At 35.1% G+C, this 24,684-nt stretch overlaps 1 protein-coding gene across 1 annotated transcript in view; it reads right to left on the reverse strand.

Moving 5' to 3' along the window:
- The window catches only part of MIPOL1 (mirror-image polydactyly 1), a 186,560-nt gene that overhangs the window by 91,948 nt on the left and 69,928 nt on the right, over positions 1 to 24,684 (reverse strand). The window contains exon 10 of the mRNA XM_033063229.1: positions 4,273 to 4,380. Within this exon, the coding sequence (XP_032919120.1) occupies positions 4,273 to 4,380 (108 nt within the window). The remainder of the gene's footprint in view (positions 1 to 4,272; positions 4,381 to 24,684) is intronic.

The raw sequence follows: 24,684 nt of genomic DNA on the forward strand, positions 1-24,684 counted from the left end.
TGCAAAAAAAGCCAATCATAGCAAAAGACATAACATCTCAACAGCTCTGAAGAAGATAAATAACCCTTACAAGTTCTAATGACATCATAATTGGATGGAGTAACCTCATTTAGTCAGTAAAGGGCACCTGATTTGTATATCACCATGAAATAGTCCTCTTTTTTTCAAAAGTTTGCCTTGAAAATAAAATTAGTATGTCTTTCTGATATCTAAAGTACATTAATAGCTGTTTTGAGAAGAATATACTATCCGATTAGAAATTACAAAATAGAAATGGGCTGTGGGGAAAAAAAAATCTTCCTCTCTCTATTTCAGTCAAATCCAGTTAAACATTTTCCATGAAATTTCACATTAAGTTATTGGTTTCAAAATAATTATTTCCTGTTCTTCTTCAACTCAGTAAAGAGGGCATGTACACTGGCAAAATTTTTATTTTTCTTTAGAAAAAATGTATTGGTGAAAACTCTGAATTCAAAAATTACACACTACAAAGCCAACAAGAGTAAAATGAATGAATATTTGAAAAATAATGAAAAAGTAGCAATTCTTCAACTTCTCTGCGTTTAATTGAATCAGTTGTTTCTGTGTATTATGGGAATATATTTACCAGAATCAGTAGAGACAAAATGTTAATTATAGAAAAATAGGAATAATGAAGAATCTTACATATACACCCTGGCACATTAGAACTGCAAAGCACTCTCAGGTCTTATTTTATGAAAATTTACTAAGAGCACAAATGTATAGACCCTTAGGAAGCAATTATCCCTAAAAGATTTAGCTATAATTCAATGTGAAATATAATAAGAGATTTTAAAAAATGGTTTCACAAAGAAGAGGATTATTTTACTTTAACTGTGGAAATAGGGGCCCACATGCTTCTCTGTATGACATCTGTGCAGCTGTGGGCATTGACTGGAGGGAAGATTTGAAACTGGTCTTTTCAAATTAATACAATCCCCTATGACCAATAAGAATATTATAAAAATTAGGGGCACCAGTTTGGCATTGTGGGGCTGAATGGCCCACAATACTATAAGGAATTTTCTATGCAATAAATGCATTAAATATGGAAATTTTAAATCACATATTACTAAAATGTACACAGAGATAAGTTAAGAAGAGCTATCTTACCAAGCTGTGCAGATGTTATATGGCACAGTAAGATGAAATAGCATGCTAGAATGTGCACTGCATGCCTCCTGTATCATATGTTTTATTTGCCACATTATCCTCAGGTGTGACATGGAATCTAAATGTGTAAAACCAAAAATCTGCAAAAGATTGCTTATATCATCCTTGTGATGCTGAACCTAGCCAAATTACTGCCACTACATCTCCCACAGTTATAAAGTCTCCCTGCCTCTTTGCTTCACTCCTGACTATGGATGGCTACTGCCCCAAAGAAGGGTGGCAGTAGCCCTGTGAGATGATAGATCAAAAAATAAATCTGAAAGCTTGCAGTTTATTTTGCCTAATAGATCCTAACATCAGTGGAATGAAATAGTTTTCTTGTGGATTGATCTTACATTTTTTTCCTTCCAAGCAACTCACTACTGTGAGATAATTCTAAAAAGTAAAAAAGAAACAATGGCGATTGTTTTGCTCTTAAAACCCCGATTTGTGTTTTGCTCTTAAGTGTATTTCAGGGTCCCAGAGAGGTAATGATCTCATCTTTTATCACAAACTTTCATACCATCCTTAATCTAGCTGATTCTGATTATTTTTATCCAGCTAAGATTGTAAATATCCCTGCACCACAATAGACGTTTACACTTCCGTTCCTCCACTAAGAAAATCTAGAGCAGACCAAATTCCTCACCCTCAGAAACTGAATCAACAGATTGCCTTGACGTTAACTAAGTGTAAAAGAATAGGGAAGATTACAGATTTTTTTAAAAAAAACCTTTCTTGATACAAACTGACCTGGACAGACTCAGAAGAAATACCTGTATTCCTTCTGCTGGACAGCTTAATAAGACATAGCACAGTTCCCCAGTTTGCATGTGGATTAAAATAAATGTAATTCCTCAGATGATGGTGACAATAAAAGCTAGGTTGATATTTACCCTGTACCACAGAGACTAATGATGTGTCCTATTCCTCTGAAAATGGCCAAATGTCCAGAGGGTGCTCTGCAGTGGAGACGGGACAGGATGGGATGCTTGGGTCTATACCTGCACTCTGTGTGCAGCCTTGCAAGAGCTACTGAGTGCATACAAGAGGCAGGAGGTGACAGCCAAGAACAGGAGGGTTTCACAGGGGAGGTGTGTGACCTGTCACAGGGCTCTGGCTGGCAATTTCCTTCTCTGGGAGCTGTGCTGCTGACAGCAGCAGGAGTGCCCCAGCCATCTGCAGCTAGCCCCAGAGCACCAACCAAACCCACTCCTCAGTGAGACACTGACATGACATTCAGCCTCACCAGACATCAGTTTTCCAGGCTGTGGTTACACTGAAAGTGGTGATAAGCTTCTCATTTACATGAGGTCAGGATGCATGCTCATGTGCTGTATATCAAAGCTAACTACTATTGGCAATATTTCATTGGGGTATTTTAAAGTTTTCAAGGTCAAGAATACAACTTGGCCTTTTAAAAAATATTCCAAAGGACCTGTCCTCACTGTAGGCAACAGTAATATGAACTGAGTAAAATGGTACAGAGCTACAATATTTAAAAAGTTCAACTTAAAATTGAAAAACGGTCTTTTTTTTCCTCCCCAGACTCTCATCTCTAAGAGACTATGATCAATTAACCTTTACCATTGAAAAATAAAAAAAATTCCTGTGACAGTCAGAAATGAAATTCTTTAAAGATTAGGTGCTGGGAGAGCAATATCTGGCTTAGAATGAAATCCTAGTAACGCTCTGAACTATCAAATCACTTCTTGCTCTGAAAATATAATTATTCTGTAAGCGTTATGTCAGACAATATTAAATGCAAAAAGCATAGCTTAAATAAAACTTTTTTCTAGCAGAAAGGCTCTCTGCACAATATTTTCAATTACATAGAAAAAACAAGTCAGCATGCAATTAATGAAAAACAATACTATGTTCAATAAGCAGCATATTTGGCAAGCACTAACTTTTAGTGACACCAGATTTAAAACAATGCTGTTATTGCAGTCAAAAATAGCCCTGAATGTTTATGATCTTTATTTCTAGTCATCTGCTTTCAGTATTGCACACCTGATTTTGTAATATTCAACATAGATTTTGATGGCAATTACAAACCCATGGAATAGACAGCATTTGTGTGGCACACAGCTCTCTCCATTTATTATTATATTTATTGTTTTTCTTACTGAGAAATGTCAAAATACACAAGGATTTACTTTTATTCTTATACTTTGCTTTGGTAAAGTTGTTGTGTGTATAATGATGTTTCCCAAAGGAAAAAAAAAAAAAAAAGAAAAAAAAAAAAAGAAAAAAAAAGTAGAAAAAGAAGGCAGAGAAAAATCTATCTATAAATGAGATACCTTTGGATCTTATGGTCTAAATCAAATAGTTTTGAAATGACAACACAGTATAAACAGAGTAACTTCTGTATTTGTATTGTATCTCCACTACTGATAAAAGAGATTTTAATGAATAAAGTGGCTGAAGAGGTGTGCACAATGCTTGCACATCTTACCTGGCATAGTCTCTTATCCTGTGCAGCGGTGAGATTGCAGGCTATGTAGCTATCAATTCCACTGACATTACAATTTCCCTTTCTCAAAGCAGCAATAACCTGTCACTTTACACTGTCCTTTCTCTGACCCTCTCCTGCCTCTCTGCCCATTTTTATTCTTATTGACAAGACTTATTATTCCTCCTCCCAATTCCAAGTAGCTACCCTTTTGCAAATAGTAGTATCAACTATGTGGTCACTAGTAGTATCGGTCAACAATGTTATTAATATAGCACACACTGCTGGGAGCAGATCAAACAGCCATGCTTTAAAATATTAGTTTTTCAAAGGTACCATGAAGCAAATAGTTGCAGTTTCTTCATCTTATACAATGTAATATTGCAAGGACAGACCTCAAGAATTTAGTGCTAATTACCAGTCCAATAATTTGGAGAATATGGTTTTTTTTCTTGTTGCTTTCATACGCAAAATAAAATAAAACCATAACAGAAGGGTGCTGTATCTGTGTTTAAAGAAGCAGTTGTTGGCAAACACCATAGCTCACTTCTGCCGAAATGTACACAACTGATATATGCAGCCCAGAAAGCTGGCACCAGGGGCTTACAACCTTAATTTGCCTGCAAGAAGAAATGGAGATTTACCTTCAGAGCACGTTCTTGATTGTTTTCAGCAGTCATATGTCTCGTGTTGTTTGCTGAAGTCTGGTTCTGCTCTTTCAGATGATGAAGCTCCTGCTCCAGCCGTTTGCACTGCAACGAGGAAAGAATCCCATTAAGTAGAGGAGTGTGGGCATATTTTTTTTCAACAAGCCAAACGATTTAACGTAAATAACCCCATCACTATTTCTGCAATAGTGAATGCATCAGACAAAACCAAGTTACAATCCCAGACAGTACTAAAGCTAAGTTTTTGAAATGTATATTATTATTCAGTTTCCTCCTGGTCCAACAGTATGACAAAAAAGCTATGTATCAGATAATATATTTATCAAAATGTTGGGTTGAATTTCTGCTCCTAGTTATGCCAAAATATGGCTAGATTTTGGCTTTTATGATTTAAGTAAGTAGATACAAAAGAAAGAATGCATGCTTTTTGAAATGCAAAAAAATGAAAGACCCTCCTCCCAAATTAATGATCCAACCTTTTATTAGAAAATACAGATGAAATTTTTAGACTTGTATTTTTCATACTAAAAGCTTACTCTAATTCCCCAATACACACAACATATTCAAAGAAGTTTTAAGATTTAAAAAAAAAGTATTTATCTTAATGACAAAAAATGAAAAAATTAGTGCTTGTGTGCCTATACATGTAGATTTACTGCTGTCTGCTGAGAATTTATTTTAATGATTAAAAATCTGCAAGTTGTAAACCAGATTATATTTTGCTCTTTTTTACTTCAACTATAAAAGGTCTTGCCCAGTTCCTTGGTTTGAAAGCTGTCTGCAGACAGTTCTTTGCCTTACAAAAAGACCTTGTTTTAAAAAAACCCAAAAAAACAAAAAAAAAAGAAAAAAAAGAAAAAAAAGGACAAAAGACATATGGGAACAACTGTTAGAACTAGGAAAAAGCAGAGTACCAGGAGAAGCATTGTACAACAATGTATTACAAGCAAGTAGTTTGGATATGATCACCAAACCCCAAAACTCATAGACTTTGGAAACAAAACACAATTAATTGATAAAAAAATATTTAATGCATACTTTTTGAAAGCACTAGCAAAAAAGGAATAAGAATTGTTATTTAATGCCCATGTAGCATTGCTGTCTCAAATGAAAGACCTGGAAACATCAGTCTCTTGTGGTGTCTTAGTGACTGTGGACAACACAGAATTGAGCTTCCCATCATGTATATGCACCCTATTCCTGAGCAATTCAGCATATGGGACAGTGAAGCCTGGCTCATGTAAACTCTATAAAAAGAAAAACTGTGAAACAGAAAGCTTCAGAACTGAAGAAATTATATATGAGGCCTAAGCAAAATAAAGAATGCTAAAGAATCTTGAGACAGAAATTTTAAAGACATGCCAATACATATAAATCTTAAACACAAAATAAGACCTAACAATATAATGCTCATCAGGTATCTAGTATAGTATATAAACCAGAATGATCCAATCCTCTATTTGGATAAATTTAAAACATTTGTAGGAGCCCAAAAGTACTATTAAAAATTCCATTCACATACCTGTTGTTATATTTCATTATATCTGTTAGAAATCTGAGCTTATTTGTAATAGGATTACCTATTTTAAAGGAAGTGAATTTTCCTGTAGTACATTCTCTCAGTGTGTGCTTGTAAACTTCCTTAATGTACAGTTTCATTTTGATTGCAAAAAAGATATTTTCCCATAAATAGGGAAATACAAAAAAAAAAAATTAAGATAGATTTCATTGTAAGAATTTTCATATACTTGAGACATTTAACATCTGTGTTTATCTCACACACACACACAAAATCACAAATCACAGAATCACAGATGCAACCCTTTTTCCATGTCCAGCATGAAAATTATGTGTTTGAAGATATGAAGATGCTAATAAAACTACTGAAGAACAAAACACGGACTATGTTTGTTTTTTGGTTTTTTTTCTAGCAACATTTTTTCCTTAGTTTATGTGATCTAAACACCATTAAAAAAATCCAACCTACCATAGCAGACACTGTACATTACACCATGTATAATCACCAGGACACTGACTTTTATGCTTCGCCAAAATTCTTCTTCAAAACAGTGTTTTGGAATCCACAATTTGACAACCAAACAAGTTTATGTAGAGTAAATATTATTAAAAAACCTAAAATCTCAATTTACCTTTAAAACCTGAATTTATAGTCATGCTATTCTCTTGAATCTAAAAGGTATGTGAAAATATGCTAAGAGCAAAACTTAGCAACAGAGTTGCATGAGAAAAGATCTTGGTGTACAGAGCATATTGTACCACTGAGAGCATGGGTGCAATCTTAATTCCAGGCTCCATTTCACTCCTTCGAAGAGAGGACACTGAAATAACAGTAGCAGTGGGACTTCAGGATCTTGCAGAACACAGAACAAGTGAAGTACAGTGAAGATGTAAGACAGATAACATAAAATGGATGAACCTCCCTATCAAGTCAGTCTTGATATGATTACATTTACATCAAACTTGAAACATTTTCTAATTTCTCTCTCATTTCCTTTCTACTGAGACTGTTGATATGTGAAAAAAAAACAAACCAAATGCCAAACAAAAACCCAGAACATTTTCAACTAGAATACTGCTTGAATCTAATTTGGGGCATCAATGAAAGAAATGGTGATCTAATTTGACCTTTTCACCTAAGAGTTTTACTATGTTGGAAACAATGTATTAACAGAAGATATTCTGATTTATTCTCAGTTGTCTACGAAGTAAAATGTTCAATTACTCTCTTTGTGAAAGCATTATAATAATAGTCTTAAACAGTAACATTGTGTATGTTTTAATAAAGTTTTAAACTTTGCATTTTTATACTGAGCTACTATTAAAATATTAAAATAGCATTCTAAAGGCAAGCACTCTTTTTCATAAAGGCAAGCACTTTTTTCGTAAGGGCAGGAGCATATGAAATTTTAGTGCAACCTCACTGTAAAGAAAAGTTTTAAAAATAGAATTTATAACAATGCAACCCTTCTATTCATTTGAGCCAACATTTTTTGAATTCTGTGTCACTAGTTGTTAGCAAGGGCCAGTAAAAATAGATATTCTTTAAAAGAACATGTGTTTTTATTGGTTCACTCCAGGGCTCTAAAATGCCAACAGCTGCAAGTAAGAAACTGAATTTCCTTCTAAAAACATACATAAAAATACTTTTTGGAGTACAGGGAAGAGAAGACATCATCCAACTTGGTACTAACAAAAAGGAAATGTTGGATGTATCCTTTTAAGAAAGCTGAAAGCTAAAGGAAGTGTTTAATTTGAAATACGATGTCTAAATTCTGTTATCTCAGACTTGTGAAAACTTGCACACTTGGGAAAACTTCAATCAGACAATATATTTTGTGCAAGACAGGTTACCTAAATACTGGATCTGAGGATTAATTGTGCCCTTAAATGCAAAATCCCATGAATTCAATACATTAACAAACAGAGGCTGTTAATTGAGAAATCTGCTTCTCTAACTTTGATTCTTTGAGTACATCAAGGAGTATGAGAGCAGTGTAGACACATGTCAGTGAGAAAATGTCTTGATCAAAACAGTGATGACTTTGCCAAGTAAAGGATATTAAAGCCTTGGAAATGGTAACATAATTTTGTAAAAGTATCACACAAACAACTTTCTAAGCATTAACTTTACTGTGTGGTTTGTGTACATTCACATTTCTGTAGACAGAGAGGCAATATAGACAATTGAAGGTACAAAAAAAAAATCACCCCCAAAATCAATCCTGAAAAAGACTTCCTTTCTTCTTCCAAACCCACAAATTTGTTCTCCTCTCTGAAGGTATTCCCCCCAAAACTCTCCTATCTTATCTAGCCTGATACAGGTGATAATGTACTGGACAGACGGGGAACCTCATTAAGCCTACTCCAAGTGTTCCTTGAGGAATCATCAATGTCCAGCTGTACAGCTGTCAGTACATCATTCACTCCCAGCAACAGGGACTCAATCTTCTCTTCAACTTTATTTCCACCATGCAACTCTTCTAAATACACTCAGTCTTTTGAAATACATACCTTTGAACCCAGCACAGGATATATCAAAAGCAGCTAAGACACAAAATGAAAAGCAAAGCAGGTAACATACCAAAAGGATAAGAAGAGACTCAGCTAGGAAAGCAAGGATAGACAGCCAAGTAAACAAGTCCCTCTCATCTTAAAATGTAAACTGTTAGGCTACTGTTGAGTCTTTTTTAATGAGCATCAGGTAACATGATTCAGAAGAATGAGGATGTTTGTGAGGGGCATTGGTTCAAGCTGCAGTGGGTGCTGACCCCATTCAGTGACTCTCCAGGGAGGAGTGTTGGAATACCAAAGGAAAAATCCAGACAAATTGAAAAAGGAGCATCAGCTAAAAGGGACACTGTTGCAGAGGTCAAGAAAAGGACCAGAAGAATATCACTGAGTAAAGTCCATGAGGCCCACCCAGAATGTGCCTGTTAAAAGACAGCCCCAGTTCCAGTTATACAAAAGGAGAAAAGATGGTTTACCTTGAATCAAGTATTTCAGAAGATAGAAAAATCAATGCAAATAACCACTTAATAGTGTTTGGCCTTTACTAGAAAATGAGGTTGCATTAACATATCAAACATAACTTTAGCACTTGTATAAACAATTCATTTTTAACATCCTGTCAGCTTTTCAGCATTTTCTCCTTCAACCTGTACCTGTAACACGTTAACACAGTGTTACACTGCCTGCCACATCTGCACTGATTGATGAGGGTTTTTTGATCATTATTTAACGTGATTCTTCATTGAGGTGTTCTCAAAGTAAAAGCTTCAGACACTACACAAAAGTAAAGAAAAATCTGCAAGCCACTGGAGAAATAATGTTAGTAGGGACAAAGATGGAATACAGTAAAGCATTAACATTGAGCAGACCAATCTCCTGTCCACAACCATTTGGTCCCTGTGTAGTTTGTATGAAGACAATATCTATCCCCAGAGGTTTCATGCAGAAGCCTGTTTAACTCTGCACTTCGTAGGTCAATCAGGCTTTTCCCGTGCTTTCAGAGACATAAATATTTTGCTACACCAGGGTCCCTCGCTCTCATCTCTTGAACTAGCATGGTAATGTCAGATGAATTTCGCATTTTGTATTTCAGCACAGATTTGATCCGGAAAGGGTACTGTGACACAACCTGGTTCAGGAAGCAACAGCTAAAACTGAATATAACAGAAAACCATAACACTTCCTTACTACAAATGCAGTCCTGGTGGCTATTTAATCCTGTTACAGCTATATTTGCTTTTAATATTACTATATGGCATATAATATTTTTCATTGCCTTTCATTAAAGGGAATCCAAACTAACCTCTCCTGAACTTATGGCAATATGTTGGGGGAAAAAAGTCAACACATTATGCCATTTATATGCTAGGGGAAAAGGAAAGCAATTGATTTGTCTCTGTTATTAAAGGTATGGGGGTCAAAGTCTAATGAAACAAATGTATTAATATGAGGTAAAATTCTGCACTAAGTTCTTTCCTGAATTATAAATAATATTTGATTGTCTTATTCAATTAGTACATACTAAAGACAATATTTCATTAGAATACATTAGTCCAAAGTCTTTATCAAAACTTGCAGTGCTTACAAACTTAAGAATCAGCACTGTCATAAACACACAGGAGCACACCTGAAGAGCTTGTTGAAAAAAACCACAGTGCCTAGATGCAGGTATTGTAACGTGTTTGTTCCTGTACTGACCTGAGAGAGGTCAGGCTGCTGAGGCAGGTGGATCTTTGGTCTGATGTGATCACACCAGCCAGTCTTATGAGGCCTCCCTAGTTCAAAAGCACATAACCACAGCCTCCCACAAATAGCTTAATTCTGTCATTAAACTTAAGGCAACATATTTTTATTCAAGTCACACAAAAATCAAAAGTGAGTGCTAAGTCACTCACTCTGGGTCAGCCAGTGCATAATGACTTGATTGCATATCAGTGCCTTCACTTCAAACACTGAGTACTCTGCCACATTATGTGGACTTTCATGCACGAAGACCTTGCTGAACTGGAATTCTCAATTACTGAAGTAGTGTGAAATAAAAATAACCTGGTTCCTACTGAATCACTTGGGAAAATGGTTTATGTTCTCCAAACTCTGGGAAAGTCAGAGTTCTTCTGAATTGCCGAACTACTTTCCAAATCCATTTTCTTTATGCATTTTAAGTAAAATGCTCATGAACAAAGTGACACACCATACATTGATGGAAAATGCATCAATACCACTGAAAGATAAATTTATGGGGTACTGAGATCCTACTGCTACACAGTAAAATACTTTCAGAAGTGATATAGTGCATCTATGTTTTGAAATTAGTTAACACATATTCACTGCAGTGAACTGAAGTACAAATAATTATTCCAGACACCAAACATGAAAAATATGAAGAAACAAAGCTACTTTTTCATGTTATATTTTTAAGTCTTCACCTGTGGAAACCTGAATACACTAAATAAGCATGCGAAGCAAACAAAAACAATTTGACTAATTCTTCTCTTAGTTGTTATTTTGTTCACCTTTTCTTACTTTGTTTATAATGATCTGTACTTCAGACTGGCTCCCAGCTCAAATATGCCAAATGGAACGCGAGTGTTCTCACTCTGACTGCCCCTCTTCCCCCTACACTCAATTTATTTTTTTTTTTTAACAGTCTGCCCCTTGTCCCAAATTCATCACAATTTCTGGAGAGGCAAACATCTTGCACCACTTGGATGCTATACACTCTTTCCTTTGCAGACAAAAATAATACCAAAGTCATCCAGTCAAAACACAAACCAACCTTTGGTGTCACTGTGAATTATGTACTTTGAACTGCAGATGTTTGGAAGCACTTATATAAATAGGATTTATCCATTTTCTTCTAAAGTAATAATTTTTTAAAAAATAAAGAAATAAATGAGTTTCTACATAATAATCACTAGAAAAATTTTCCATTAATAGTAATTTTAAATTAAGGTTTTCTAACCTCTGAGAAAAATTACTTCACTTCAAAGTTTTGGCAAATCATCAACAAATGTGTTTGAATGATTATTTATACAATGCCCAGCAGCTTAGAACTACTGGAATTTCAAGAAAAAAAAGTGTTTTGGTAGAGTTTAGGCCTCAGACACATACGCATCTTTAAAAATTTCTCTTCTATTAGTAAAAGAAATGCTTAGATGTAAAAGCTTCTTTTTTTTTTTGTAGCAGTGCAATCGTGCCTTGCTTCAAAAAGCTACAAAAAGAAATGAATCTAAATACAAATAAAACATTTTTGTTTTCTTTGTCACTATGAGCCAGTTGCAACCTGTAGCATTACGGCAGATAATGTGGTGTTCACATGACCAGGTTTCCTCCTACCATTCCCTGTCTATTTCTGAACACTCCAAATGCAGCAAAACAAGTTTTCATTTATTTTCATTTTAATAGTTAAAGGAACTGTAAGTGCACAGTAAGATATTCAGAAAATTTGGACCATAAAATTTAGCTGTTTACACCCTTCATGTTAACCACCCTTACACGTGCAGTGATTGCACAGCCCTGAGTCGCACTGATCCCCACCCAACTGCATTCTCTACATATTCTTACTTCCTTGCAATGATAACATTTCAGAGATCAAAACAACCCTGAACTACTTTATAATGAGTTCAGCACACAGAGAATTTCCTAATCAATGAAACTCATTATAAAAATGTGCAAGAAATAGAGAAAGGAAAAGGTGATGTTGCTGAGTTGTGTGTGACTCACAGGCCATTCAAGCAGGGTTCCTGTGCTGGCTGTGCACTGGATGACCACGCCTGTGCTAACAGGGGCTGCTGAAGCCTCCTAACTGGGTCAACTTCACATTTTCCTGTGTCCATTGCATATAAGTTAACAAACTTACCTCACCTCTGAGTTGTTTCTAATCAAAACACAAACCTAGTAACCTGGAGTCAAACATTTATTCATGAGGCTGTACTGGGTCTGAAAGGAAGCAAAAATGCATTCAACCAAACTAAGAGTGCTTTTTTCCTAATTGCCTGTCATATATAAATAAGCAACTTCTGCTTTACATCAGTCACATTATTAATTCAATTTTTAAATTTCATGCCTGTAAGTCTAATAAATAATGTATAAACTAAGCATGTAAGCAGATGAGTAGTACACAAGTAGTACGCCTGCTCATGCCCCACTGCAGAGTTTTAGAAAGACTAGAGACTGTCACAGTACAATGACATTATAATTCACATGTCAGCATAATATTTAAAAGGAAAAGAAACTACCAATACTCCCAAATAATTCAGCAAATGAAAAACACTAATTAAAATTTTATCATAAGAGCAAAGAGCACTCAAGAGCCATGATTCTCTTTTAGTTAAATTCTAAATAAAATAAATTCTAAATAAATTAGCCAAATTCTAAATAACTGAATAAAGGTCAGCAAGTACAATAATAGCTATACTTGGATCAGTTTAACCTTCAGTGGACATCAGCAAGTCCAGTATACAGATACAAGAGAAGGTTTCAGAGCAGAAACTTCTGCATAGAAAAGAATCCAGAGTAATTAACCTCAACATCTTTAAAAACATTTAACGAATAAAAATACACAACACCCAAGAGGTTTTGGAATAAATTTGCCACTTAAGCAGAACATGCATTAATACACTAATTACATGAAAATCAGGATCTAAACACCCTGCTGAACTACCTGAAATAATTTCTACCATAGTAAAGTACTAAGTAGTACTGAAAGAAAGGTCACCAAGAAGCAAGTCAGAGCATCTGAACATGAAAACATTATTCTCATCTTATTTTATTTATGGTCTTAGTATGCATTTTCCAAACCAATGCAACTCCCACATATTCATTTGAAAGGTAGCCTTGGTGAAAGATTATACGTTACTAATGGATGGAATACAAATTTCAGAAAGTCATAAACTAGATTTTAAAATAACTTTTAAAAAGAAATTTACTTCTCCTCCTTCATTGCTGAAGGGAGAAAACATAAGTTTTCCCTCTCCAAGTTCCTGAGTTTCTTCCTCCTTCAAATGTAGCATTTTTCTTCCCTTCTTTTGCATGACAGAATGTACACATAATGTACACTTTAATTCTCAGTTCTTGTCTTAGCCTGAATAAGGTTCACTTCACTACACCACTTCATTTTTTTCCCTTTTTTACTTTACCTTTCTACTGTACATATTCTCTTTATGACATGATTCTTCTTTAATTATACTCATAAATAACTATGTTGTAACTTTCTGGAAACACTTAATCACTTTTTCCGACACTCAAATCAATTTAGTAAATAGTAGTTTCTTGTTTTGTGGGATGACAAATTAGCATAGAAAGTTTAAGAATCTTAATCAACCAACAGGATCATGTCAGAAGTGGGATTACAACACCCTAAACCTTTGCTTTATAGACGTGACCAAATGACATGGAGCTATTGCTGCGTGCGGCCACATGTTTTGCAGGTTCCTCAGAAGAGCAGTCAGCTCCATCACAACCACATGGCCTGTGGCCAAGAGACAGCTTCTCAAATATCTGACAACACACCATGACTGAAAGCTGACAATCGCTTTTGTTTAAAGCCTTTCCCTCACCCCCACTTAATAATCTGCAGTGTTGGTAGTTGAACAATATATATAGCAGAACAGAGGTAGAGAAAACATGGAAGTTGTATGAAAAGGAGAAATTTTAGAAACATTCACAGCCTAATGTTCCAACTAGATCTAGAAATTAGGAATCTGATTTGCAGATATAAGTAAGGCACTCAGCGGCAGACTGAGATTGTTTTTAGAAAGTACAACCTTGTTTAATTGAATGCAAGCAATATTAGTTGACAGGAAAACAAAATTTGGTAAGCAATCTGTCATTCTAATGAGCTGATTTTCAAATAATCTTCAATGGATTTTTATAAAATCCATATGCAAACAAGGCTATTGCCGAAACATTAAGTTGGCATTTACTGCACAAAAGGACAGGAATACTTTCGGTCTATCTTCAAATATCATCACATTTTTCAAGAAAACAGTATCATGGATCACTGTATAGATCGTAGAGTTTAAAAATATTTTTATTCTGATATTGTAATCATGGTATCGCAGGTGTACCTTGTAGTACATATTGTCTGCTTGTCCTGATAAATTTTGTACTCTCAGTTGAGCCATCAGTTGCTTAAGTAGCAGTTCTTGAATATTTTCTGGTGTTCAATATGTCCACACGAAACTTGTTTAATGTGTAATAAAAACTAATTTAAACTAGAGATTATTACAAACTAAAACATCAACTAGGTAGGTGAAAACACAAATCTCTGCAGATAAGTCAGGGACAACAGACACTTTTTCTAATAAATTATCCCAATCTGTAGTATTTGCTCTTTTCCCATAGATTTTTAGGAAATTTCAATACTAAAGGACATAACTATGTAGAAGTAATATTAATGGCAGTGTTTTAAGTATAAGGATGAAAATGAAGCAACTAATTACAAATCTTTAAATGTTATTGTGAAAACACTTTCTGTCTCACCAATACAGAGAAAGTAACAGCAAATACAGTTAAGTAGCAGAAAACACATAAATTGTATTCCAGATAGCTTTTACAGTTAGTTTATATGCATTGAAAAGTGGAATGAAAATAATTTTTAGAAATCAAGAAATTAATCAGCTTTGCACAAACTTTAAATAAATCTTACATAGAATACAAAGGCATCCACAAAGAAAGATACAAGAAAGTAATGCAAAGCTCTGCAAAAACTAAAACAAAACCACACATCTATGAATTATGTATTGTTCATTTGGTAACACAGAGAAATACCTGTATGAATTTGGTACATGAATAAGACTTTGCAAATATCAAATAGCAATTAAATCTGAAGATTCTATCTCTGACAAAATTTAGCTTTAGCTTCATTAAGGTGTTTTACAGAGAGCGATGTAACTAGATACCCAAATAGATGCACCTTCTCAAGTGGGCTGATCCTACAGCTTTGGATAACAGTCTCCTAAAAGCTTTCATATACATTACTGAGAAGCAGAAAGGCTTGAGCCTAAAATCAGCTGCCTTTGACCTGTGCAATTACCAACACTGCTCTCATCCCGGCAATTCTCCGTGTGTAGAGGATAGGACACCCTAAGGGGAGAAGAAATTAAGAAAAACACAAAGATAGAAGAATTTTATGAGAGCATCTGAAAGCAAAGTGATAGGCCTGCCTGCCAAAACAAACAAAATGGGTAAAATGCATGACTACTGCTGAGAAGAGTCTAGATACCACAGAAGACGCTGTACATGACATAAGGAGAACATGTAAGGAGAGACATAGCTGTTGGTTACAGTAGAAGGCCAGCTGATGGCACAAGGTAATAATAATTTTTCTGTTTCTTCTTGAAGGCTGGCACTAGATACTCTCCTATTCACAGTGAGTATTTCAAGATCTGGTTTTCAGACTAAGATTCAGTTGAAGTCCTAACATTCTGATTGTGAACAGGACCCCAAGCAATGAGGATGAAAAAATGCTTGTAGACCAAGAAAGAAATCTTTGTCCTAAAGACGAAGGAATTAAACTCACAGAGAGGCCTAGTGTTCATTCCCATACTGAATACAAGACAGCAGACCACTTACAGGAAAAAATAGTGAAAACTGTTGTTTCCTAACATTGTTGGGATCTGGGATACCATCTCTGAAATAAGAAATGTCTCATCATGATTATAACAAGACTTAAAAGAAATCTTAGCTATTGGTGAAAAGTCATCTCAAGAGACAACTAGGAGCAAAGTGTTCCAAGCTGTTCTTTCAATAGAAAGCTTTACTCTGTGTTTTAGGGATTATCTAATCTTTGGGAATACTTCTGCAGACAGCAAAGGAAGATGATACAGCTAATTAAGAAATAAGCAACAGCATAACTGAAAGATGACCAATAACTGTCACACAACTTTGGTTTTATATTTATATATATATATATATACTTAGATTTACATATTTATTGGTAGCAATTAATAAATAAGAGGTAATGTTAAAATTCCTGTCTCAAGAGATAGTTAACAATTCTATATTATTAACAATATAACATGTACACATTCATAAGCATTACTGTATCAGTATTTTACACCAAAAGAGTACTGCATAGTTAGCCACTTGTATTCTGTATTTCTGATCACAACTCCAGAACTGCAAAAAGTTGCCATACTTGTGTGATTTAATACTGTTGTTCATCTGCAATAATTTTTTTTAATCTAGCTATAAGTATACTTTTTACAGTCACAGCTTTCTAAGGGCCCTTAAGTATTTCTATATATTTGAATTGTGTGATTTAAAGAGGTATTTTCAATACAAAAGTAAAATACAAACCAAAATTATATTTTATGCTTCATATTCAACAATAAATCAAAATCAAATGAAAAGAATGACAACAAAGCACTAACATCAGAAAACATTAAAAATTCCCTTACAAGAGCATCTTACAACTGCATGCAGACATGCAATAGGAAAGCCTGTCCTTCATTTGCAATAGAGGGTAATGGAAGCTAAATTTTTCTTGTTCTCAAGCAACTCAGCTTGAAAAATAATTAACAGTGAATAAACAGAACATGGAAAAGAGGCTAAATCCTAGATACTCGCAATCTGAAGCACGAAACAGTAAAGCCATACAACAAACAAATGTAGGCATACTTGGTGAACCAGACAAAGATAAGTTAATGCTACTGTGAAATCTCTCTTTCATAAAGAGAATATTGATAGATTTTCTTGTTCCTTTTTTTTTTTGTAAGAGTACTACACACTTTAAACCAGAATATGTAAAATAATTTCATCAAGCCTAAGGACTTGGAAAAAACTGCCATTTTGGTAATTGTTACCTGATCATTTAAAACCAGTCAAAAATTTAGAAAGAAATGGAACTAACAAAAACATTTTGAAGTCTCAAATTTCAATCACAATCACCTACAATTCTGTTGAAGATTAATAATCAGCTTATCAACATCACAGTAATTTTTCTTTACATCCTCTGTTAATGCTAGACCTCAGCTACCTTACTCATCTCCTCTCTTTACATGCTGAATCATAAGGATGACTGTGGAGGGTATTGCAACACTGGAAGAGAGGTCAATATTTCACCTCAGGGACTCTGGAAATAAAAATAAATTAAGTCAACAAAACGTAGCTCTATTCATTCTTCTTAGCTCCTTGTCCCACAACACTTTACTCAATTACTGATGTTGCAGAAGTGGCACAATCAGCAATATAGCTTGCCTGCTATTCTTGGAAGATACCTCCACTGCACAATTAAATCCAAACTTTCTATTCTGTGTATTTTATGCTACTAGTTTGAAACCTATTTCTCCTTGAAGGAACCAAGTTCATTTACATTTGACAGACAAAAATCGGCACTAGAAAAGTCTCCATATAAAGTAGTCTAATAATTTTCAAAGGAAAAGGTCTGAATACAAACATACTAGAAAACTTTCCCCAAGAACATTGATAGCTTTTACTACCCTATTTATTTTAATAAATCTCATTCAGTTTCTTAAAATAATCTCATTTTTATCCTTAATTTCATATAATACACAATTTGCATGCTACTTAGCACTTTCTCTACTTATTAAGCTTTGTTCTGCACCATGGTGTGCTATCTGAGAAAACAATCTGGATTCCTTTCTGATTTAAGCCAATTCAGAGATTCACTCCAGGAATTCACCTAGTACATCCTGACACAAATGGTATCCTGTCTATAGGACCTGACTGCAGCTAATCTGACCAAAAAAATCCAGACAAACAAAACACCCCAAACCAAACCAAACAACAACAAAAAAAAGTCCTCTTCCCCATTCTGTAAAGGGGTTAATGTGGATGTCAGATGTTGAGAATTATTTCATACTCCAGATCCACCACTATTTGTTCACACTACTTGCTAATACAGGCATAGTAAAACACAAAATTGCAACATATGAGCACTGATGAAGGGTCAAGTCTAAAAAGTGCATTGACTTTTTAGACTCCAGATTAATGGTAAAAATGAAACATAAAAATTTTCTTTGTTGATTATCAAAAGAATTCTTATGCAAACTCATCTGCGTATCCAAAATAACAAAGTAATTTTGCATGAAATTTCCTTAGAAAGCTGACTAAGGAAACCAGATTTTCATACAAACCACACAGGTTTGTTTTTGTTTTTTTCCCCCCCAAATTTTTAAGAAAATCCAACATTTTATCCAACAAGTAACCAAAGCGAAATTGATTCAACCCTCAGTACCTAAATAGAAACTGTGAAGTGTTAAGTATCATGGAAAACTTACTTAAGGTACCTCTACAAGACTTTTGGTACCTACAGACCTTATTGCATTCAGAGTTTTGGTACCTATAAACCTTATTGCATGCACAGTGATACACTTCAGAGGGAATACTGTTTGAATTCTGCTTTTATCACATTGAAAGTTTCCTCTACAGGTTGCTGCTACTGAAACAGGTGATCAGTAAGCATACAAAATATTTTTCCTCTCTTTCGTCCCAGGGTTTTGACATTAAATATTTAAATTAATTCCAGAAATTGGTTTGAAAGTCTAAGCTGTGTGAATATAAAGCTTAGCCCATGATAGATGAGTCAAATAGCAATTAATGGAACAAGCTTGCATGCAAATTTACTGCCATTTTCAAAGGGGTGAGGAGTTTCTAGGTACTGAAGAGAGAATGAACATTCAACTGGAAATTCATTAAAGTTTACAATTAAAGATATCAAGCTTGATCATGCCCTCAAATACTATGCAGACATGTATTTTCTGTATTCTGCACAACACACTGTTTGCAGAGGAACAACAGGTGATTTAACAATGCAAACAATGATGTGTCTCCAGGCATCATTCAGTCAAAACCTTACAGTACAAAAAGAAGAAATGCAGTATCAATTAAAATTTTGCTTCTAAAGCTCAAAAAGAAAAACCGTAATCCCTCTCTTCAAGGAAACACTTCATTAACATTTACATATTTACTCACACTTAGCATTCATGGACTAAATACAAAAGTTCAGTATGACAGCTCCTCAGGGTAATTTCCTTCGGATTCTCCTCTCCCTCCACTGATGACCTACCATCTGACCTGCACTTCAAGCTGCAAGGAGCATTAACTCAAAAAATGCAAGACCTCATGCAACTAAAGCCCTACAGAAGTCTAAACTAAGCTATAAATTGAAAAATGCTTGCTTTCACTACTGAAATTCCAACTCCAGTGAAACCAAAGAGTTTCATGCTCTATTAACAGATACCTGCTTACAGAGAAATCACAACCTCTGCTATGTCAGTGTGAGAGATAAACTGACACTACAAACACGGATTTGTAGTGTCCCGAAACTTCCTACTATCTGTTTGAACATCTCACCACTCCTCAGATTTTTTAATTCTTTGAAAACTGTGAATAACATACCCTGATCAAATTAAACAGAGCGCTACAGTAAAAGATTAAACAGGTGTTATTTTTTGGGGGGATAATCTACACAAAACAGAAAACCCACATAAGAAACCAAGATTAGCCAGTTTTCTCTCTAGTTAAGTCTCCAGTGGACTAAAGTTCCTGCCTCAGAGGCATTTCATGATCTCCTAAACGTAGCCAAATATTTAATGGAATTTTCTCCTGGAAAATATTCATGCTAAGGCCAGCACAAATATACCCAAGGTAGAGAGTCAGAGCACACCTAATCAACTTGGGAAGTAAAGAATTATTATATATTTTCAAACTGGGGTTGTTTTTAGAAACAATAAGTAGCCAACTAGTGAAGAACCTGCCCTTTTCTGAGAAGCAAAAGATTCCTGATGCTCTTCAGCATCATTCACAACAGTTTTACTCCACATGTCCCAAATACAGGAATCACTGGCTCAGTTTGGCGCTTGATGAGATTCACTTGGTTTATTCCGAGAAGCAAAGAAAACATAGATTTAACCATGTTCAGTACAACATGGGCTTCCTAAAACATTAGTTTAGTCAAACTTTCAAAGGATTATCTTTATTTAAGTATAGAGGAAATGAAATGTGACATTTTAAAGCACTGTTGCAGTGCAATGCAATTAAATAGACTAAAACCAATATTGCTAATCACAACCACTGCTCGTGTAACTTGACTTTTTGTGATCTCTCTTCAGGATCCCTTTTACTCAGCATTACCTCCTAAGAAGAGAGATCTGTGAGCTTTACTTGAGTCCACTGATGTGAATAAAATAATTAAAACTGTCAACTCCTCTTTCTTTACTCCCTGCAGTCACCATGTAATTGTTAATGTTAAATTTCAAATTATTTTTCTTTTTAAATTGACTCTCTATCTTACTCCATATCTCTATTGCTTTCTCGCAGGACTTGGACTAAATTCACAGCACAAAAAGGGGTATCTTGCAGACAGGTGTCCCCTCTCATTTCAACCATCCTGCTGGCAAGTAATTTCCCCATGCCCCTTCATCAGCTACCTCTCAGAGAAAAGGATGCAAATGAGAATAGCAACTTGCTGTTGCCTTCCCAAAGGAAACCAGTCATTAGTGAATAAACATGGTTCTTGAAGGATCCTCAAAGCATAATAAAAATTTCCTTTACTTTCGCCTTCCTCCTGAAATAAGTTCATGACCAAAATCATCAGTACACAACAGCAGCTGTCTGGTTCATAAACAACTGTGAATACAGCATCCTACCTCTTCTTTTCCTGATCCCAAATATCAGCGGTAAAGGGAAAAGTAGGGTAAGTACTCTGAGAGAGCAGGTAGGAGGATGCCATCAGATATGCTCCTGACAGCCAAGAACTTGATTAGCATTCTTAATCAAGTAGTGCCAAAGGGTACCAAAACAAAGAGTATAAAACCAAACTTCTGATTAAAAGTACAAAAAATAATGTCCCAAACTGTGGTTTGACTTGCAAAAGGATCATTTCTGTCTCAAGACCCACGAGGCATTGTAATCTGTCACCTGAGTATCGTCCATTAAGGATCCAAGACCTGTAAACATTTTTTTTAAATCTACATTTCTTGTTTTAACATTTCACACAGCTCTTGGGTTTACTACTTCAATCAGAGCTGTTCACTCCTGTGCTGAGGATGCTTTAGTGTTCTGTGAATCACAGGCAACACAGAGTTCTACTTGGTGTAAACAGAGAAAAACCGCTTTAGCAGAACAAAAACAAACAAACAAAAGCCAGCAAGAACCTGACTAGTTGTAAGCACAGATATTTATCAGTTATTAGTCACTAGTCGAAACCGATGATGATGGGAAGTCAAGCGTAGTGCATCTCGTCATTGTTTTCAATGACGATCAAGTGCCGCCTGCTGCCAAACAGCGCCTCAAAATGGAGAAGGATTCTTTAACTTGCTTCAGATGAGCAACTGGGTGCCTGCCAATTTTTTACATGAACAGTCATAAGCATGTTCCTGCACAGCAGGATGTGGTTGAACTATTCAAAGCTGTAAAACCAGGTTTGCTTGCCAGTTATGCTATTGCTTCAAGATCAGTGTACTAGAGATGATATTTTGCCAGCCATGAAACCACCGCTATTCCTTAACAGCAAATTATATATATCTTTAATATTTAAAACTCTGTATAGAACTGACTGTTACCAATTTAAAAACTCCTGCATTTACAGAATTAGTTAGGACTGGAAACATATCAAACACACAATCTCCTAATCTCTTAATGAGCTTTAAAAAATCACTTCCTTCAAGCTGTACCAATTAAAAGGTCCCCTTTCTTGTCTAAACCAGAAGAAAAGTAATTGTAATGACTTACTCAAGTCTTCAGCTGTCAACCTCGTAATGATATTAACATTCCTGTCCATAAGGTGTGATGTGGCTAATAGATGACTGAGACATTGTACTGTATTGCCTCCTGCTGGAAACCACTTCTTTAGAGTAGTTTATGAGGATCACACAATGTGACTATGCCATATGGAATCTCTACTAAATGTCTGTCACTAACTGGATTACTCAAGCAAGAAAGATTTCTCAAGAAAGGTAAAACTGTATCATGACCAACTGGACAAATAATTTTTTTCCTTGAATGGGTTAAGACAAAACTGAATATTACAGGCAAGAAAATGGTGTTTTATGTCTTTCAGAGGATCAGTCATAAAACACACTGAAGATCCTCAGTATCACACAATATCTGTTCACTAACAAACATATCTTAGCAAATACAACCAAACTGTTGAGTTTGTTTTTTTAAAGGGGTTGATACAGGAGAAGATGGATGTCAATGTTTAGCCATGCCTTAGTTGTTTGTTTATTATTCACTTGAAAATACATACTAAAAGTAGTATCAAATATTTGAGTTTATACCATTTCATTTGTTTTCACACATACAAAAAGTAGTTTGCATATTTGCTCAGCAATCTAGCGAAAGATCTGAGATTACATACACTTGCACAGCTCAACACAGGCATAGAAGTGCCTCAATCTGCTTCCTAGTAAGAAGCAATGCTCATGCTAGAAATCTCAAAAAATACACAGAGGCTTTTTGGATGTTACAGCTAGAAAAAACATTTTCATGGCCTTTCTAAGACACGGACAGTGCTCTTCATTTTTTGAAGAATAAAAAACTATTCAAGCAAAATTCAAACAGAAGAATCACAACTAACCAACCACTGAGTATGCTGCAAATGCAGTCCAGTTAGATGCAGCTCAGTACTATAGCCACCAGAAAAAGCATTATAAAACCAAATTTAATAGACTAGTTAGAAGTAATCTGCATTTACCTGATCATAGGGAAAGGCACAGTTTATAAAATGTTCATTCTCTAGAAACGTACTTTATTCCTCACTTGAAATCAAAGTAACGTGTTTGAGCTGTGAAGACTTGCACATTATTGTTCCTTACTCAGAAAAATCAGAAATCCTGTGAGTTGAACTCCAAAAGCTGGACATTACTTATGTTTGCTGTGCTCAATTACCAAATGCCAGGCTACTGTGAAGAAAATCACAGCAAAATGTAATAGATGCAGCTTCACTAAACACAGCCAGTCCACTTGTTATCGTGTAGGTAGTTCCCTATCATATGGAACCAGCTATGGTGGTCACTCACATGACATTGGTGTTTCCAGCACCACATGACAGCAACCAGGAACAAAGCAACACCAAGTGTCATGAAACATTCAGCCTCCATTGGCCAGTGACCTCTGAACTTTACAAATGTGTTTTCCTGAGGACAGCCACAGCAGGCTAATGGTTTACTCTATTTCTGCTTCTTCTCAACCTGCTCTCAATTCTCCCCTTCATATTTGATGTCACTTCCACAAAAAGAAAAAGATTTTAACTTGCAGATGTTATGAATGCCTGAGGCAAACCCAGATCTAACTTCCAATAATTTGCATTTGTTATGCTAAGCATATACATCCCCTGAATTATATCTAGTCCCTTTGTGGTCTGTTGTAGAATCCCTTTCCCATTGTTCTTGATGTTAGCACTGTAATAACTACTGCTATTGCAATGTTAACAAAAGACTACTAATAATTCAAGTATGGTACGAATTCCCAAGGAATCATCAAGTGAGAAACACAGGTAGAAAAGTAGCTTCAATTCCAAGGACCTATTTTCTAGATTCAGCAGTAACAGCTGTAAAAGCATCATGTATTTGAAAACACAAGATGAATAATTTTATTAATAACAATTCATTTAAAACAATGGTGGTATAAATGGCTAGTGATATCACAGTACTACAGCTTAATACCAAATATTTACATCTTTCTTTTGTGAGGATTTGTTATTCAATTAATTTATTTTTTCAGCTTCAGTATCTACTTAACATTACCTGTGCTTTTTGCTGATATGCCTAAAAATGGCTTTGCTAGTGGTGACACCTGAGCCATTACTATCTAAAATAATTATCTTTATTAATTTTCAACCTGATTACTTGGAAAATATTACTCCTTAAACAGGCAGCTTAAAATCAATTAAATTAAAATGCGTATTAAAATGTCCAACAATAAGATTCTTCTGACATTCACAGAAGTTTTATGGTCCAAGTACGCCTGAAAGTCCACTTCAACAAAGAATCAGAAACTGAAAAAATGAAAATCAAACTATGAAGAGATCTTTCTTTTTTGCTGAAAGCTTTCCTGTTGCAAGCTGTTCACTTTTCAAATGCCTTGTGCAAAGAAGAAAGAACATAAACTTTTGGAAGGGCTGTTGGATATATCCCAGTGACTGTGCTGGGAAACAGCCCAGCAATATGATTAGAAGAGGGAAAAAATAGACTAAGAAAGTAAAATAACACCAATAATACATTAAGATTTTTTTATAATACATACTTGACAGACACAAAATATTTAAGCAACAGGTAGATGGGACTTTCAAAGTTAAAGCAGGAGAGAATGTAAAAACAGTGACTGGAAAAAGGTGAAAATTGCAGTTTGTAGAGGGGGCACTTTTATCAGAGGACTTTTCAATAGAACATA

Source organism: Catharus ustulatus, chromosome 6, assembly GCF_009819885.2.
Source record: "Catharus ustulatus isolate bCatUst1 chromosome 6, bCatUst1.pri.v2, whole genome shotgun sequence".
NCBI classification, from domain to species: domain Eukaryota; kingdom Metazoa; phylum Chordata; class Aves; order Passeriformes; family Turdidae; genus Catharus; species Catharus ustulatus.